The sequence below is a fragment of the Leucoraja erinacea genome, chromosome 2 (genome assembly GCF_028641065.1).
Source record: "Leucoraja erinacea ecotype New England chromosome 2, Leri_hhj_1, whole genome shotgun sequence".
Lineage (NCBI taxonomy): Eukaryota > Metazoa > Chordata > Chondrichthyes > Rajiformes > Rajidae > Leucoraja > Leucoraja erinaceus.
In genome coordinates this window covers 11133519-11152744 of record NC_073378.1, presented here as the reverse complement: position 1 = coordinate 11152744, position 19226 = coordinate 11133519, and the positions used below count along the sequence as shown (strand labels likewise).

The 19226-nt window shown below is 43.5% G+C and overlaps 1 protein-coding gene across 9 annotated transcripts in view; it reads right to left on the bottom strand.

Moving 5' to 3' along the window:
* The window catches only part of LOC129706915 (FH1/FH2 domain-containing protein 3-like), a 649864-nt gene that overhangs the window by 178236 nt on the left and 452402 nt on the right, over window positions 1–19226 (bottom strand). For all 9 annotated transcript variants that reach the window (XM_055651616.1, XM_055651562.1, XM_055651571.1 and 6 more), the window contains exons 7-9: window positions 12830–12941; window positions 5207–5301; window positions 1898–2041 (exon numbers count right to left, since the gene is read on the bottom strand). In XM_055651616.1, the coding sequence (XP_055507591.1) occupies window positions 1898–2041; window positions 5207–5301; window positions 12830–12941 (351 nt within the window). The remainder of the gene's footprint in view (window positions 1–1897; window positions 2042–5206; window positions 5302–12829; window positions 12942–19226) is intronic.

Sequence of the window (19226 nt, the reverse complement as noted above, 5' to 3'; positions counted from 1 at the left end):
ACTCCCTCTATGGCAAGAATGTCTTTCCTCAGATTTGGACACCAAATCTCCATCTGCCATTGTAGCGACTTGTCAGCCATGACCTTAAGAATTTGGTCAGAGCCAATTTTGGAATGATGGACAATATATTCCTCAACTCAAATAGTCTACACTCTTGCTGTCCGCCTGTGGGCTTCCTTTAGATATTGTTCAACAGAATATGATGTTGCTGGAGAGAGTGGAGAAATGTTTCACCAGGATGTTGACTGGATTATGTTTAGGGGTAACATGAGGGGGAACTTCTTTACTCAGAGAGTGATGGCTGTGTGGAATGAGCTTCCAGTGAAGGTGGTGGAGGCAGGTTCGATTTAAAATTTAATTTTATAATTTAAAAATAAATTGGATAGTTATATGGACGAGAAAGGAATGGAGGGTTATGGTCTGAGCGCAGGTATATGGGACTAGGGGAGAATACGTGCTCGGCACGGACTAGAAGGGTCGAGATGGCCTGTTTCCGTGCTGTAATTGTTATATGGTTATATGGTTATATGGTTATTAGTTATGGAGAGGCAATGGCTAAGCTGAGCTTATTTTCCCTGGAATGAGGCTGAGGGAAGACATTATGAGAGACATAGACACAGATAGGGTATGTGGTCAAAATTGTTTTGAAGTTTGGAAATACATATTATTCTGGAACATTCGGTTTCACTATTAAATGGGAAATAGATAGATATCCATTTTAACAATTAATGGCACTTTTAAAATAAGGAGATGTTTGAAATGCACAAAAGCACCACCAGCAGAAGTAAAGAACAATATTTTGACTGTGCACTCTTTCAATCATAATCCAGACTTTTTCCTTTAAAGGATGCTGTCCAAAATGCTGTACATTTCTAGAATGTGGTTATTTTATTTTTATTCCCCCACTGACAGTGTAAATTACATTCCCTTTGTTTCTTTATCCTGGTATTCTTTACAACTAGGAGTTATATTTGATCCATAAGCTCGACTGTCATCTTCCTTGTTGTTAAATCATTTAAGGGTCAGTGGCAACTATTAACCACCAATTACATATCAAATGTTCTTTCACAGTTGCATGCATCTTGCTCTAACTTTGTGTTACAGTGCAATAGATCCACACGTGGCAAAGATAAAGGATTTGAGTTATCAGTTTTGAGGAAAATGAGGAAACCACTCAAGATTCATTTAGTTGACTGCTCTCAAGTAACACCCGAGGTCATATCTATTTCAGCCTTGTTATCTTTCATTACAAATCAGTGTGTGCTTTTTTGACATTTATGACCCAGAGTACTTCTGACTGAACCACTTATAAACTGATTCTTCAGTTGAGTCACTACTGGCAATTGCGGATTGCCTTTGTTGCGTGACATTTTATCCCGCATCTCTTGCAATGTTTACTTTGATCCCTCTGATATGCCTGCACCTAGGCTTGGGTGAAACGTATTCCTTATTCACACGAAGCTTACAGAGTAAGCAGCATATCAAATGATGAGTACAACGAAAAAAAACAAAATACAAAACAGCAAAATGGTGTGCATTTGCCCCCAATTCCAGCAGCATTGCATGTTTCAATTGTGATAGCAAATGCTTAAGTTAGCCATATACATCAGCGCTGAACACCAATGCCAGCAAATAGTTCCATTCCTACAAGAAAGCCGAGTCAATTACATTCCTGAATGGGGACTGCAGCTTCATTTTTCTACAACTCAACAACATCCTTCTGAAGCAAGTGCTTTATTGTAGTATTAGCAGCTTATCCTGAATAATAGACTGGCATGGGCCTTGCCTCAGGCTTCCTTTCATAATGACACACAGACGCACAGTTCGTCCTCCCCATCAGCTTTTAAAAAAAAAAAAATGTCAATGCATTCACATTAATGTGTGTGTGAAATATTACCTCATAAATATTGAATTGTTCCACCAAGTCCAAGTCCGTTCCTTTTTTGTTCAAGTGTCTCTGTGAAATAGCTTCCATCCCTTGTTCTTCCAGACAGTCCACTACATCATAGAAGGAATCTTGATCAGGCAATCCTGCCAATGTCTGGGAATTCCAACAAAGCACATGAACACAATCATTCCATTAGGAGAGAGAAAGCGTTATTGAAAAGAAACACACTTTAAAAAAAAAAAAAAAAATGCATCTGCAAAACTGCTCCACTGCCAGCCTCTCTCTCTCTCTCTCTCTCTCTCTCTGTGCCAGAATTCACTGCTTCGACCAAATTTAGGCAATGAAAAGTTGTCACTTTTGTGAGCGCTGCGATGAAAAGATTGCATGAAGTTTTGGAACAAACTGCTGAAAGAATTAAAGAATCAAACAACACTTTGGAAATTCATTCTAAGTTCAGTGTGCACAAAATGCACGATTATTTTGTGTGTGTGTGTGTGTGTGTTGTGTTTTTGACAGCTCAGTAGACCCCTCACACACAAGAAGTTAGTGGATCCATTTAAAAATAAAGAAAATATTTAGTTATAGGTTAATTAATTTCATGTCAAAATTGATTGATTTCAAGGAAAGAATCAGTTTTGAAACTAACTATGTATGTGTATTTGCAAACATTGACTCAGCTTCTTTCTCATAAATTTGTCAGACCACCATCCCCTCAGTTGCTGTGCTGTTGTGTAACCTGGCAGGAGCCCAAGCATCTATTCACTTCGTACTTCCACCTGCTAACCACTAGCAACACCCCTAGCTCTAACCACTCAGCTTCCACTTGCTACACATTTCTTTCCTCCACATTATTTCCTGAGATATACATGAATGTCAATATGAAATGGAGAAAGTAAAAAGATGCTGAGATAGAGGCGGATAATTCAATGTTGACCTTCAGTTTGCCAACTTGATATTTTCTCGCTTATACCTACGTGTTCCCCACGTTGCAATCTCAGTCTGAATAAAACATTTAATTATACGAACCCCTAGTCAGGAAATGTTTCATTCCATATACCCACTACCCTCTGTGTGTCATCAGATCATGATAACAATATGAAAATATGCAATCTAAAATGAAAATACAAGGCTAAAGATAAAACTGTGGTATAGCAAACTATATAACCATATAACCATATAACAATTACAGCACGGAAACAGGCCATCTTGGCCCTACAAGTCCGTGCCGAACAACTTTTTTTCCCCTTAGTCCCACTTGCCTGCACTCATACCATAACCCTCCATTCCCTTCTCATCCATATGCCTATCCAATTTATTTTTAAATGATACCAATGGACCTGCCTCCACCACTTCCACTGGAAGCTCATTCCACACCGCTACCACTCTCGGAGTAAAGAAGTTCCCCCTCATATTACCCCTAAACTTCTGTCCCTTAATTCTGAAGTCATGTCCTCTTGTTTGAACCTTCCCTATTCTCAAAGGGAAAAGCTTGTCCACATCAACTCTGTCTATCCCTCTCATCATTTTAAAGACCTCTATCAAGTCCCCCATTAACCTTCTGCGCTCCAGAGAATAAAGACCTAACTTATTCAACCTATCTCTGTAACTTAGTTGTTGACTAGTATATGATGCGATCGTCAGAGATCCATCCCTAAAAACATTAATTTATTAGCATTCTGTGATGTAATTATCCATTTGGTGGTGTACAGTACAATCTTAATATACAGGGCAGAATAATGATCACACGAATACAACCAGCAGAATGTCAGTTTTATTTTACTTGCCTTGTGGCAGTTTATTCCCAATTCATTCTGGCTTCTCTGCACAATTTAACCCAGCTGGACACTATTCACAGCTATTCCTGGACCTTTGTGGAAGTTCTTTGGCCACAGTTGAAACACAGCACCTACCCCCTCCCCCAACCTCCTTCCACCAAAGGTTTGTGAAAGCTGTGTGCACGTCGACAGATCACCACTGGATGGCGCACATGGCAATTATCCAGAAGCCTTCTGAACTTGGCGTTCCATTTTCGGCTTAGAAATGTAACTATCAACATTTATTAAATGCTACCAGACTGGTTGTCACATGATATGTCATAAAATTCATCATTGCAATTATCTAATGGAGTAAAGTGTATTTCAAGTGCATAAAGATGTTAAATGTCAAGTCATCGATTGTGTTAGTTGGCATTAACATTTATGCTACCGCCGAGAATCTCATGGGTTTGATAGACACAAAATGTTGGAGTAACTCAGCAGGACAGGCAAGCGTCTCTGGATAGAAAGAATGGATGACGTTTCGGGTTGAGACACTTCTTTAGACTGAAGAAGGGTTTTGACTCGAAACGTCATCCATTTCCATATAACCATATAACCATATAACAATTACAGCACGGAAACAGGCCATCTCGGCCCTACAAGTCCATGCCGAACACATTTTTTTCCCCCTTAGTCCCACCTGCCTGCACTCATACCATAACCCTCCATTCCCTTCTCATCCATATGCCTATCCAATTTATTTTTAAATGATACCAATGAACCTGCCTCCACCACTTCCACTGGGAGCTCATTCCACACCGCCACCACTCTCTGCGTAAAGAAGTTCCCCCTCATATTACCCCTAAACTTCTGTCCCTTAATTCTCAAGTCATTTCTTCTAACAGAGATGCTGCTTGTCCCGTTGAGTTACTCTGGCATTTTATGCCTATCTTCGATTTAAACCAGCATCTCTAAACTAAACTCTGTGCTTGGCAGAGGAACATCTGGACAGATGCTTTCTCATTATTTGTATCATGATGCTTATACCTGGCTGACCAATTCACTGTTAATGTACAGAACAATCTTACAAACCTGCTCCAGCCAAGAAAGAGGATGATCTCCCACAGAAACATTGAAATTTGGTAAAGAGGTAGACCATTATTTGGCTCTGCTCAATACAATCACAATGACCATCCAACTCAATGGGATTCTGCAGCTCACCAAGTCCATGTGTCTCAGCTATCACCCGTTCACACTAGTTCTATGTTATCACACTTAAACATCCACTCACTACACATCTGGGGCAATTTCCAATGGTCAATCAATCGACACACCTGCACGTCTTTGGGATGTGGTAGGAAACCGGAGTGCTTGGAAAAAACACAGGTGGTCACAGGGAGAGCATGCAAACTCCACACAGAGAGCACCTGAGGTCAGGGTTGAACCTGGGTCTCTGACACTGCGAGGCAGTAGCTCTAGCAGCAGTGCCACTGTGTGACAAGTGGGCAAATTGCGACAGGCGGCAGCTGCTCCACACTGGTCTGTTGGATATTGCACTCACCTTATTGATCAAAGTCATTGTGTAAACGAGAAGCTCTGTGTCAACCCCATCCTTTTCTTCCAGTATTTCCATGACATTTGACCAAGGCCTCACACCTGGGGAAAAAAACCCATTTCAAACACCAATTAATATCTCACCTCCAATATTCCACTCAACCTAGAGACATATTGATTTAAGGCAAAAAGTACTGGATAAATATTCTGTTTGCAGTGTACATCTTACAGGGAACTAATTTAGGTGTAGAATTGTAATATCTCCGCAGAAGTTTTCTTCTGCCAATGCTGATGGTTTGGTTAGAAAAGCAGATTCTATCGATGGCCTTGCGCCTTGGAAGAACTCAGCGGGCCAGGTTGGTATTCCAGCATTTTGTATGTATCTTCAGTGTAAACCAGCATCTACAGCTCCTTCCAAAAATATGTTGTTCCTCAGAAGCTGTTCCCGTGGACAATTGCATTTCACATAACAGAATTGAGGACTGAGGATTTAATGAGGACACAGTTAGCAATGTTAGCAATTAGAAACTTACAAAATTCTTAAGGGGTTGGACAGGCTAGATGCAGGAAGATTGTTCCCGATGTTGGGGAAGTCCAGGACGAGGGATCACAGCTTAAGGATAAGGGGGAAATCCTTTAAAACCGAGATGAGGAGAACTTTTTTCACATAGAGAGTGGTGAATCTCTGGAACTCTCTGCCACAGAGGGTAGTTGAGGCCAGTTCATTGGCTATATTTAAGAGGGAATTAGATGTGGCCCTTGTGGCCAAGGGGATCAGAGGGTATGGAGAGAAGGCAGGTACGGGATACTGAGTTGGATTATCAGCCATGATCATATTGAATGGCGGTGCAGGCTCGAAGGGCCGAATGGCCTACTCCTGCACCTAATTTCTATGTTTCTATGTTTCTATGTTCACAGATCCCAATGAAGGGCCTTTTAAAATATTACAGAAAGTTATAGAAAGTTATGAACAGCTACCAAAGGGATCTGAGCAGCTGAGATATTGCAGTGTGAGCAAGAGTTACTGAGCGGTCCATGTCAGAGGAGATGCAAGCATCTGATCATGGCATCTCATAAATTCTAAGAGCAGAATAAGGACATTCGGCCAATCAAGTCTCCACCGTTATTCAATCACGACTCATCTCTGTCTTTCTCCCTCAACCCAATTCCTCTGCCACTGCCCCATAACTGCTGACACCCCTACTAATCAAAAAATCTGTCAATCTCTGCCTTAGAAATGTCAATTGACTCGGTCTGTGGCAATGAATTCCAACACGGGTCGGAATGCATTTCCAGAAAGATAACAATGAACAGCTGAATTCAGGCCGGGTCCTGCAACTATGTATTCGTTCAGTTAAAATGCATCTGTTGAGTTCTTGCTAACTTCAGCTGGCAAGCAGTAAAAGGACTTGTTGTTAAAAGATCTCCTTAGGTTTTCTTCCAAACTACAAACCACTGTTGACATGTATTCTCTTTCCACCAACCTATCAATCCACATCTCAACACAAGTCTCAACACAATCACAATAAAAGGGTTCAACCAGCACTGCCCACACCTTATGAACAGGGAGGGGACATTTTTGCCGATAGACTCGGGTCAACTTTTCATTGGTAATCAACACAGTTCCATGTCTCTCTTGCCAGAGTGGCTAATAAATATTCTGTTCACCTTGTCTTCTGCCAACTACACTTCCCTCGCACCAAATTCGCCTGTATAGCTGAACCCACACTGTTAAAAATGATGAAAGAAAAAGGCCATTCATTTATAATTTCCCCTCATTGATGGGCTTGCCTTTCCAGGGTCTAACGACACTGAGGAAATGCTTACTTGCCTTACTCCATCGCAATTTGACGCTCATTTCAATGACGTTTCAAAAAACGCTGACATCCCTTCAGCCAAAATAAATAGCCTTTCCCCTATTCACCATTATACCAGCATGGACTATGCTGTGAAGTTGCTATTGGCATCATGTGTGGCACAAACACTGTGGGCCAAAGGGCCTCTTCCAATAGGCAATAGACAACAGGTGCAGGAGTATGCCATTCGGCCCTTTGAGCCAGCACCGTCATTCAATGTGATCATGGCTGATCATCCCCAATCAGAACCCTGTTCCTGCCTTCTCCCCATATCCCCTGCCACCGCTATTTTTAAGAGCCCTATCTAGCTCTCTCTTGAAAGCATCCAGAGAACCTGCCTCCACCGCCCTCTGAGCCAGCAAATTCCAACAGACTCACCACTCTCTGTGAGAAAAAGTGTTTCCTCGTCTCCATTCTAAATGGCTTACCCTTTATTCTTAAGCTGTGGCCCCTGGTTTTAGACTCCCCCAACATCGGGAACATGTTTCCTGCCTCTAGCGTGTCCAAACCCTTAACAATCTTATACGTTTCAATGAGATCCCCTCTTGTCCTTCTAAACTCCAGAGTGTACAAGCCCAGCTGCTCCATTCTCTCAGCATATGACAGTCCTGCCATCCCGGGAATTAACCTTGTAAACCTGGGCTGCACTCCCTCAATAGCAAGAATTCCGCTACATTTCGACAAATAGGTGGCCAAAGCAATTTATATCACAACTCAGCTGGTCAGGATGCATCTCTGGAGGGTATGTAGAGGCAACATTTTGGGTCGGGATCCTTTTGCAGATTGATGTAGCAGGGTGGAGAAAGCAGAAAAGAGTTGGAGGGGGGTATCATAGGTGGATACAGGCAAAGGGGGTTTGATTTTCAGATGGGTGGACAAAGTCTAGCGATGAAAAGGGGACAAAAGGCAAAAGGGTGTCAGATAAGGAGGAAGAGGGGTGAATTGTAAAAGCAGGGGGAGTAGTGATATACATAGAAACATAGAAATTAGGTGCAGGAGTAGGCCATTCGGCCCTTCGAGCCTGCACCGCCATTCAATATGATCATGGCTGATCATCCAACTCGGTATCCTATACCTGCCTTCTCTCCATACCCCCTGATCCCCTTAGCCACAAGGGCCACATCTAACTCCCTCTTAAATATAGCCAATGAACTGGCCTCAACTACCCTCTGTGGCAGAGAGTTCCAGAGATTCACCAAGATATTGCCTTCAATTCCCTCATCCAGATCATTAATATACATTGTAAATAGCTGGGGTCCCAGCACTGAGCCTTGCGGAACCCCACTTGTCACTGCCTGCCATTGTGAAAAGGACCCGTTTACTCCTACTCTTTGCTCGTGAGGGGAGGAGGGAGGGAAGTGGATGGAGAATGGGCAGGATAGTAGGAGAATGGGTATGCACTGGGATGGAATGAGGGGGGAAGATTAAGGAACAAATTGTGGTCACGGTGTAGAATATTTATTTCTCTGCAAAAGAGATTCACACCTGCAGCCCTTGCTGACTCAGAGATATAACACAGGAGTCTATTCAATCCACTATACCTGTGCAATCTAGCACACCACATCCCTCTGCTTTGTCTCTGCTTGTGAGAAGTCACGGCACATCCTGCATGCTTGTGCTGCTCCTTTTAAAGAATGAACAATCTCTCCTGGAGTAACAAAACATTGCGCCCACGACATGCATTCTCTGAATAGTGGCTTGGCAGCATGTAGAAAAAGCACTAAATTCTTCCAGTAAAACTCTCAACACTGCAGGCAGTGGGTATGCAGCCAAGAGAAAATTACAGGTTGCAATAGTTGGATCCATTTGCTGCTGATGTGAATATTTATTTTGTGGTCAGATGGAAGATTTTGTCAGGATTAATGGCGCATTGCAAGTAAAAGCAACATGCCCAAATCTGCAGTCCATGAATCTCAACCAGAGGAGAGTCACGAGTCAAGAGAGTTTGTAATTGTCTTTTTTTTAATAAATATTTTTATTAGAAGCAATGTACAGTGATATAAACTGTGTATGTTTCAACAACTAAGTTACAGAGATAGGTTGAACAACTAAGTTACAGAGATAGGTTGAATAAGTTAGGTCTTTATTCTCTGGAGCGCAGAAGGTTAAGGGGTGACCTGATAGAGGTCTTTAAAATGATGAGAGGGATAGACAGAGTTGATGTGGACAAGCTTTTCCCTTTGAGAATAGGGAAGATTCAAACAAGAGGACATGACTTCAGAATTAAGGGACAGAAGTTTAGGGGTAATATGAGGGGGAACTTCTTTACGCAGAGAGTGGTAGCGGTGTGGAATGAGCTCCCAGTGGAAGTGGTGGAGGCAGGTTCATTGGTATCATTTAAAAATAAATTGGATAGGCATATGGATGAGAAGGGAATGGAGGGTTATGGTATGAGTGCAGGCAGGTGGGACTAAGGGGAAAAAAAATTGTTCGGCATGGACTTGTAGGGCCGAGATGGCCTGTTTCCGTGCTGTAATTGTTATATGGTTATATGTTATATGGTATGTCATAATACATACCGTGTACAACTTCTTGTTTTTAATTTAATAATCGAAGTAACAGAAGCAGAAAGGAGAAGGAAAGAGAAAGTTAAGTAAAGTAGTGATCTTGATAGTTCGTGTAAGAACAGATAGAAAGAACCCGCAAAGATATAAAGAGAGAAGAAAAAAAAAGAGAAAAAACAGAGAGAAAAAAAAAAGAAGGAAACAAAATAGAAAAAATAAAAGGGAAAAGGGATATACCTGCTTCATATCTTTCCACACCCCTCACCCAGTTCTGAAACAGTTAATTTCCAGGGTTATGTTGCACCATATACTTGTAATAACTCGATATAAGGAGACCAAATCTTTAGGAATTGGTCTGCTTTACCTGCTAGGACGAATCTCATATCTTCGAGGTGTAACATTTCGGACATCCTTAAAATCCACTATATTACTCGAAAACTAAACTGAGTAAAATGTTTCTCCCACCTGTGGTGAAATCCACATTTTAAGCGTTGGGGTGGGTGCGTTTTTCCAGAATTTAAGTATAGGTTTTTTTTTGCAGTTATCAAGCCATAGTTAAGGAGAGACTTTTGGAACGAAGTCAGCTCAGAGCCGCCTTCCATTGTTCCAAAAATAATCAATTCTGTGTTGGGGCCCAATTTTATTTTATATAATTTTGTGAAGATATCAACAATTTCTTTCCAAAATGTATGGAGTTTTATGCAGGAGACAAATGAGCGGGCTATAATTGCGTCTTGAGATAAGCATTTATCACAGGTGGGAGAAACATTTTATTCAGTTTAGTTTTCGAGTAATATAGTCTATGTAAAATTTTAAATTGAATTAAGGTATGTCTTACTTTAATCGAGCATTTGTGTACATATAGCAAATATTTATCCCATCTGTCTTTTGGAATTTTTATAGATAGTTCTTGTTCCCACTGTCTTCTAATTGCATCTGACGATGGCATTTCTAAATTTAGAATGATATTATACAAGGAACATATTAAATTATTTGATTCCGCCTTTCTATTCATGCCTTCATCCAATAGATCTGAGGTCAGAGTTTGATATTCTTGTGTATGTTTTTTCAAGTAATCTCGAATTTGAAGGTATTTAAAATGCTGATTAATTTTCAGGTTGTATTTAAGTTGCAATTGTTGGAATGATAAGAGATTTCTCATTTCATACATGTCTCCAAACGTTTTAATTCCTATTCTTTCCCAATGAGTAAACATTTTATCAATAATAGATGGTTTAAACGATGGATTATTTAATATAGGAGAGAGAAGCGATAGATTTCTTAATTTGAGAGTTTTATTTGTTTCCAAATTCGTATTGTGCTATGAATAATTGGATTCTTCTTGTATATTGTATTATTCAGTTTTATCGGGGAGAGAAGGATCGCTCCTATGTTAAATCCTCTCTCTCCATTACTATCCAGTCTACCTGTTGGGCAGAATTGTCCAACCAGTAAATTATATTTTTGATATTCACTGCCCAATAATAGTACAAAAAATTGGGCAGTGCCAGCCCACCAAATTCTTTGGGTTTACACAAGTGTATTCTTTTGATTCTATGGGATTTATAATCCCAAATAAAATTTGTGATGTATGAATCAAGTTTTTTAAAAGCAATTTTAGGTAAGTGTATTGGTATTGATTGAAATAAATACAAAATTTGTGGGAGAAATTTTTTTATGGGATTTATTCTGCCTATTAAAGACATCGGAAGTGTTTTCCAGAGAGTCATTTGTCCCGGACGGGTCAATAACATTCTTACTTGCCGCAGCACAACAGAATATATGAATATGTACCAAAGGGGTAAAACAAAGTCACATATAGTCTTAGAGTCATACAGCATGGAGACAGGCCCATCGGTCCAACTTGCCCACACCGACCAACTCCATGTCCCACTTGCCTGCATTTGGCCCACATCCCTCTAAACCTAAGATAGACACAAAAAACTGAAGTAACTCAGCAGGTCAGACAGCATCTCTGGAGAAACGGAATAGGTGACGTCTCAACCCGAAACGGAACCTATTTTTGGTTTCTCCAGAGATGCTGCCTGACCCGCTTACTCCAGATTTTAATAATACTACATTTTATTGTCATTGTAAATATATACAACAAAATTTCAGGCGCTCTGCCTGGGCGGAGCTCCAACGTATCAGATAAATAACAACGAATAACGAATAACAAAAGCGGCAAGAAAACGTCTTCAAGTCAGAATGTGCAATGTGCAATATTCACAGAATAGTGTTGTGGCAGTACAAAATATTGGCTATGGGGGCTGTGTGTTCAGTGTAGAGTTCAGAGTGATGATGGCCTTGGGGTTGAAACAGTTCGCTAATCTCGTGGTGTGTGATTTGATGAACCTGTAAAGCTATCCTGAGGGCAGAAGGGCAAACAAGTGATGTGCGGAATGAGATGAGTCCTTTAGTATGTGTGATTCCTTTCGCAGGCAATGAGAGCTATAGATCTCTTCCAGGGCCGGCAGGTGTGCGTTGGTGATCTTCTGGGCTGTATTGATGATTCTCTGCAGAGCCTTCTTGTCAGCCACATAACTGTTGTCATACCATACCAGGATACCATGGGGCAGGACACCCTGAAACTGAAACTGGAGACTCTGTCCACTCTTTCTCCGTTTATGTGCAGTGGGGGATGGTCACCCTGCTTCTTCCAAAAGTGATGAGCTCTTTTGTTTTTTTGTATTGAGTGCTAAGTTGTTCTCTGAGCACCAGCCTATTAACCTCTGTATCTCCTCCCTGTAAGCGGACTCATTGCCCTCAGTGATCAGCCCCACCACGTTTCAGGCCGAAACCCTTATCTGCTTGCTAACTAAATTGGCAGCATGGTGTCATTATGGTAGAGTTGCTGCTCTACAGCGCCGGAGACCCGAGTTTGATCTCGTATATGAGCGCTGTCTGTACAATGTTTGTACGTTCTCCCCGTGACTATGTGCGTTTTCTCCGAGATCTTTGGTTTCCTCCCACACTCCAAAGATGTATAGGTTTGGATGTTAATTGGCTTGGCATAAATGTAAATTGTCCCTGATGTGTGTAGGATAGTGTTAGTGTGTTGGGATCACTGGTTGGTGCGGACTTGGTGGACCGAAGGGCCCTTTCCCGTGCTGTGTCTCTAAAAAGACTTTTTTTTAATCTGAAGGGACCTCAACGTTTTGGCTTTCTGAAGGTAATATTAATGGTACATGACAAAGAATGAAGCACTCCTGGAAATACGCCACATCGTTTTGGTGTAAGGAGGGAATCTTTCAGCATAAGAAGACACACCCCTCTTGTGGTCCACTGTGGTGACTGCCTGGATGAACAGTGGTGCGTTCGACTCTGTGTACTCCACAAACACCAGCAACAACTTCAGGGCTGTTTTCACCACCAGTCGGAACTGCACAAGAAACAAAGAGCACAATAAGTCAATCCATCTTGCTGGGAGAAATCATGACAAAATATATATATATATCAGATATATCTTGCGAAACCAATCTCATTAAAGAAGGCATTTGTTTTCCCAGGATAAATTCTCAAAACATCAAAGAGAATTTCCACCACAGGCAGCAAGGGCCAGGCAGAAGGAGAGATGATTTCATTCCAAAACAAAAAAGGCACAATTTTACATCCAAAAATGAAGCCGATGAAACAATTCCTTCCTTTTTCTCCTTGTCTGGCAGAGGTCTTTCCTCTAGATTAGTTAAAGCTATTGGTAGTCTCTGCAGTCCCTTTCATAGCAAAAGGATTTGAGTATAGGAGCAGGGAGGTTCTACTGCAGTTGTGCAGGGTCTTGGTGAGACCACACCTGGAGTATTGGGTACAGTTTTGGTCTCCAAATCTGAGGAAGGACATTCTTGCCATAGAGGGAGTACAGAGAAGGTTCACCAGACTGATTCCTGGGATGTCTGGACTTTCATATGAAGAAAGACTGGATAGACTTGGTTTATACTCTCTAGAATTTAGGAGATTGAGGGGGGATGTTATAGAAACTTACAAAATTCTTAAAGGGTTGGACAGGCTAGATGCAGTTAGATTGCTCCCGATGTTGGGGAAGTCCAGGACAAGGGGTCACAGCTTAAGGATAAGGGGGAAATCCTTTAAAACCGAGATGAGAAGAACTTTTTTCACACAGAGAGTGGTGAATCTCTGGAACTCTCTGCCACAGAGGGTAGTCGAGGCCAGTTCATTGGCTATATTTAGGAGTGAGTTAGATGTGGCCCTTGTGGCTAAGGGGATCAGAGGGTATGGAGAGAAGGCAGGTACGGGATACTGAGTTGGATGATCAGCCATGATCATATTGAATGGCAGTGCAGGCTCGAAGGGCCGAAGGGCCTACTCCTGCACCTAATTTCTATGTTTCTATGTTTCTATGTATGACTCTATAACAAGCAGGGAGGATGGGACAGTGGTGATCTGTATTGATTTAACCGCAGTGAAAGGAACAGGGGAAATTATTCTCAAAGAGTGTGCTCCATGTCCAGGTGAAAATGAAAATCACCTATCAGGTAAATTTGCAATCTATTGTACCACCACAATGAGAAAAACAGACTATATTAAAATTCTGATAACCTATTTCCCAGCCATTGGGAAACCCAAACAATTGGCATCTGGTTTACCTGGATCAACTAAAATATTTGCTGTGCTTCCACTGGCACTCAGTTCACATACACACACACACACACACACAGTTGCTGGTGCCTCCTGACCCCGTGTTCCTCAACAACTGGCCAGGGTCCTGTTTCCTGCACTCTCTTCAAACATACCTGGTTCACTGGGAAATTATAACATTGCGTAACATCTGTAAAATAAAATTGATCAACAAATGTTTTGGGGTACTAATCTGGAAGACTTCCATTCATGTGGATAATGTCCTCATCTAGTACCAACAAACGTGGTGGATTATCATATATTTACTTTGGTTCCCGTATACAATAAACAGCATTCTGATTCTGATCTGATTAGTGTTTCTCGTCAATTTCAATTGCACACCATATTGGACCTGTGGACCCAAACATTGCCTGAGATGTAGATACATGTTGTTAGTCTCTTGAGGAATCAGGGTGTCAATTTGACATTCATGTTTTCAAGCTCTGCATTTTGCTTTTTGGAAGCGTCAATGAAAAGCACACCGCACCTCATGCTGTGTGTTTTCATGAGCAAAGTGGTCAGAATAAAGGAGGTGACGGGACAGGTATAGGCAGCTGTGATCCATTGCAACCCTGGAGGCGTTTAGAGGACTGCAGAGCATACTTCAGAAGGAAATCAGGAGGGCAAAAATGGGGCAAGAGATAGCTCTGGCAGATAATATTAAGGGGAATCAATCGAAGAGAGAATAGGGCACCTCAGAAACCAAAGCAGTCAAAGTATTGAGTTTGGAAGAACACAAGTTGAAGGTGAGAGGGTAAAGATATAATACGAACCTGAGGGGCAACTCCTTTTGCTCAGAGATTGGTAGATATGCGGAATGAGCTACAAGAGGAAGTTGTTGAGCAGGTACAATAACAACATTTAAAATATACTTGAACGGGTACATGGATAGGACAAGGTTTTGAGAAATATAGACCAAATGGAACTCATTTAAATGCAGCACCTTGAACAGCATGGGTGAGTTGGGCCGAAGGGTCTGTTTGCTTGGTGTATGAACCTCTTACTCCATGAGTGCCTCATTATAGAGTTAGCCAAGTTTTGATTTGTGAATTATTTAATAATGATATATATATATATATACATACTAGCCCAAGTGCAGACCCGTTATGTCTGTTCCCCCAACGTGTGGTTGTTGGTGGAGGAGGCGGCATGCAGCATCACACACACTAACTATTCCCCCCCCCACCCCGCTGCTCGCGCTAATTACCACCCTTGATATTATATTAATATTATTAATTTGCTCCTTTTACCCCATAACCACCCTATCTACTGACGCATAGCCCCCAACTTGCAGTCACATCTAGAGGAGGGCGGGGGGGGGGGGGGGGGGGGGGGGGGGGTGTCCAGAGAGTGAGGGCAGAAAGAGAAGGGGAGAGAGACAGGGGGAGAGGGGATGAGAGAGAGAGAGGGGGTGCTGAGAGGGGGGGTTTAGGGGGAGAGGTGGGGAGCAGGGAGGGGGGGGGGGTGGTGGAGGGAAGGGGGGTAGGGGTGTGTGGAGGGGGGGTTAGGGGAGGGATGGGACCCCGGTGGGAGGGGATGGAGGGGGGAGAGAGGGGGAGAGAGGGGGAGGGGAGGGGGGGGGAAAAGAAGGTGTGCTGAGGGGAGGGGGAGAGGGGGCAGCCAGGGATGTGGGGAGGGTCCGGGGAGGGAAGGGGGAGGTGGGTGGATGAGGAGGGGGAAGGGGGCAAGGGATGGATGAGGGAGGGGGGGGCAGGATGGACATGTGGAGGAGGGGGAGAGGGTTGAGAGGGAGTATAAGGGTGTTAGAGGAGGGGGGTTTCGAGGAGCAAAGGATGGAAGCGGGGTGAGGAGGAGATGAGGGGGAGAGGAGGGTCAGAGAGGAGGGGAGGGACAGGAGGAGAGGCGTGATCATCCAACTGGGGGAGGGAGAGAGGAGAGGGGGGGAAGAGGAGAGGGGGGAAAGAGGAGAGGGGGGAGAGAGGAGAGGGGGGAAAGAGGAGAGAGGGGGAGAGGAGAGGGGGGGGGGAAGAGGAGAGGGGGGGGAGGGAGGGGGGGAAGAGGAGAGAGGGGAGGGAGAGGGGGAAGGAGGAGGGGAGGGGAAGAGGAGGAGAGGGGGGGGGAAGAGGAGAGGGGGGGGAGGAGAGAGGAGGGGAGGGAGGAGAGGAGACAGTCTCTCCGCTAGAGGAGAGGATTGCAAGAGGGGATCTGGTGCTGGATTTGAGGGGGGGGAGAGAGGAGGGGGGGGGAAGAGGAGAGGGGGAGGAGAGGAGAGGGGGGGTAGAGGATAGGGGGGGAAGAGGAGAGGGGGGAGAGGAGAGGGGGGGGGAGGGAGGAGAGAGAGAGAGAGGGGGAGAGAGAGGGAGGGGGGGGGAGAGAGGTAGGAGAGAGGAGAGAGGAGAGGGGGGAGAGAGGAGGAGGGGGGGGGGAGGAGAGGGAGAGGAGAGAGTAGAGGGGGGGGAGAGAGAGAGGGGGGGAGAGAGAGGGATATGGAGAGAGATAGGGATAGGGTGAGAGAGAGAGGGAGAGGGAGAGAGAGAGAGAGAGAGAGGGAGAGAGAGAGGGGGGAGAGAGAGAGAGACGAGAGAGGGATAGGGATAGGGATAGGGATAGGGAGAGGGGATAGGGGGAGAGAGGGAGAGAGGGGAGAGAGAGAGAGAGAGAGAGAGAGGAGAGGAGAGAGAGAGTGTTCCTTTTTACTTCAACCCAAACTCCCCAAACAACCATAACCATATTTTCATTTTCAAACCAAATTAAGGGTACTTACTAGCAGCTGTGTAGACATTTGTTCAGTCATTCAGAGCTCAGACCTCCATCTTGTAGAGACTAATTGGGGCACACCACTTCCTGGTTTTATAGTCCCTCCCCCTCCCACCAGCAGGAGCAGCAGAGAGAATGGGGAATTTTGTAAAAAACATTAACACCTCTGTCATTTTTCATCGACGGAAAAAATCCTCGGCACACATACGGCGGAGGGGGCTCTGAGCAAGATGGCCAAAAATGACGGCCGTAGGTGGCGACGGTCTCTCGGAAATCGCAGCACAGATGGCCAAAACCGGTCAAGAACAGACTTTTAGTAATATAGATATATATCATATATTAATCATAAACTTGGCTAACTCTATAAAGAGGCACTTGTAATATATATACACACACACACACACTACACACACACACCAACCTCTTCATAATTCCCCACAGAAAAGCTGTCAGAAACGTCATGGAATTGGTTTTCATTCCCGACCATTACTGGATATCCGGCTCTCAGTGTTCCATCTTCAACTTATAGTCGTGCATCTGATAAAAAACTTTTACAACTCTGGAAGGGGCTCAGTTTCCACCACCAAGATATTTTATCAAGGATTTGTCACGATCTATGCTGCCAGTGTTTATAAAATGGTCATCAACTAGAGGCGAGGTTGGACTTTGTTGATAAACATACAAGGCCTTCGTACCATTCCTGTCTCCAAATCGTTTCCTTGTTGATCTCCATTCCATTTTAATCAAGGGCTGCTCACTGCTCACTGCTCACTGCTCACTGCATAGACTAATATAGGTCTGTGAAACACGATGTTTACCCAAAGTAATAATAATGGTTCATGTAGGAATACAAACTGCATACCTCAACTGGAGAATGGTTCAATTATTGCAAAACCAGTGCATGTGTGAAGCGAATAATAAGGGATTTTAGATGCTGCTTTGTACCAAAGGTAGACATAAAATGCTGGAGTATCTCTGCGGGTCAGACGGCATCTCTGGAGAAAACGGAGAAGGTGATGTTTCGGGTCGGGACCTTTCCTCAGTCTGAACCCGCTGAGTTACTCCTGCATGCGTGTCTATCACACGTTAATGGGCTTGGAAAGTGCAGTCCCCATTCATCAGGGATCGCTTGCTGACAGGAGCGCCTAACAAAGATTGGCACTTACAGTAAAAAACAAATATTTCTTTATCCCACCGATCTCATCAAGAGAGAGATGATGGCAAGGAGGTGGGACCATGCCAGCAATTCTCCCAAGTAATCAAAGTTATTAAGGTAACTGAAATTACACACATTCCTATTGTCGTGTTTCCTTGGGGATATCCTCCACAGAATGTTAAATGGGTCGAGTTGACACAAGTCTAATAAATCTGACTGCAGTCCCCATGTGTTTCAACCTCTGCCATACATGTGCAGAGAGGGGAAGAATGAAGCCACAAAACCCTACAAAGAATGCTTTTTCTTGATGCTGCATCTGATAGAAAACATGCCTGAGTTACATGAAACTATGGATCCTGTAATGAACGATTGGATTATTACAAAATAAATTCTAGGAGCAGAATTAGGGCATTCGGCCTTTCACTCAAGGCTGAACTATCTTTCCCTCTCAACCCCATTCTCCTGCCTTCGCCCCATAACCTCTGACACCCTTCATAATCAAGAATCTGTCAATCTCTTGTGTTTAAGAAGGAACTGCAGATGCTGGAAAATCGAAAGTACATAAAAATGCTGGAGAAACTCAGTGGGTGCAGCAGCATCTATGGAGCAAAGGAAATAGGCAACATAGATGCTGCTGCATCCGCTGAGTTTCTCCAGCATTTTTGTGTACCATCTGTCAATTTCTGCCTTACAGATATGCAATGACGGCCTCCACAGCCATCTGTGGCAAGGGATTCCATAGGTTCACCACCCTCCGACTAAAGCAACTCCTCATCTCCTTTCTAAATGAACGTCCTTTTATTCTGAGGCTATGCCCTCTGGTCCTAGACTCTCCCTCTAGTGGGAACATTCTCTCCACATTCACCCTATCCAGGGTTTTCACAAGAACGTCAGCTCATTCAATGCCTGCGATGAGTGGCTTGCAACAGCAGATGGCGATCATTTACAGGATTGTGCCTGAACAATGCACACTTGCTGAGTTATGTTATGGCCACAATTTGTATATCCTTCCCAGTTGCTCACCCTTCGTCCGGCTTAATATCCTGAGCCTCACTTATTATTTTAATTACTCCTTTGTATATTTAGCCACAAATGCATTGCAGAGCATTTGCTTGGGGATTAAGAAAGAGGAGGGGTGAGAATGGGCAGGTCAACAAAATA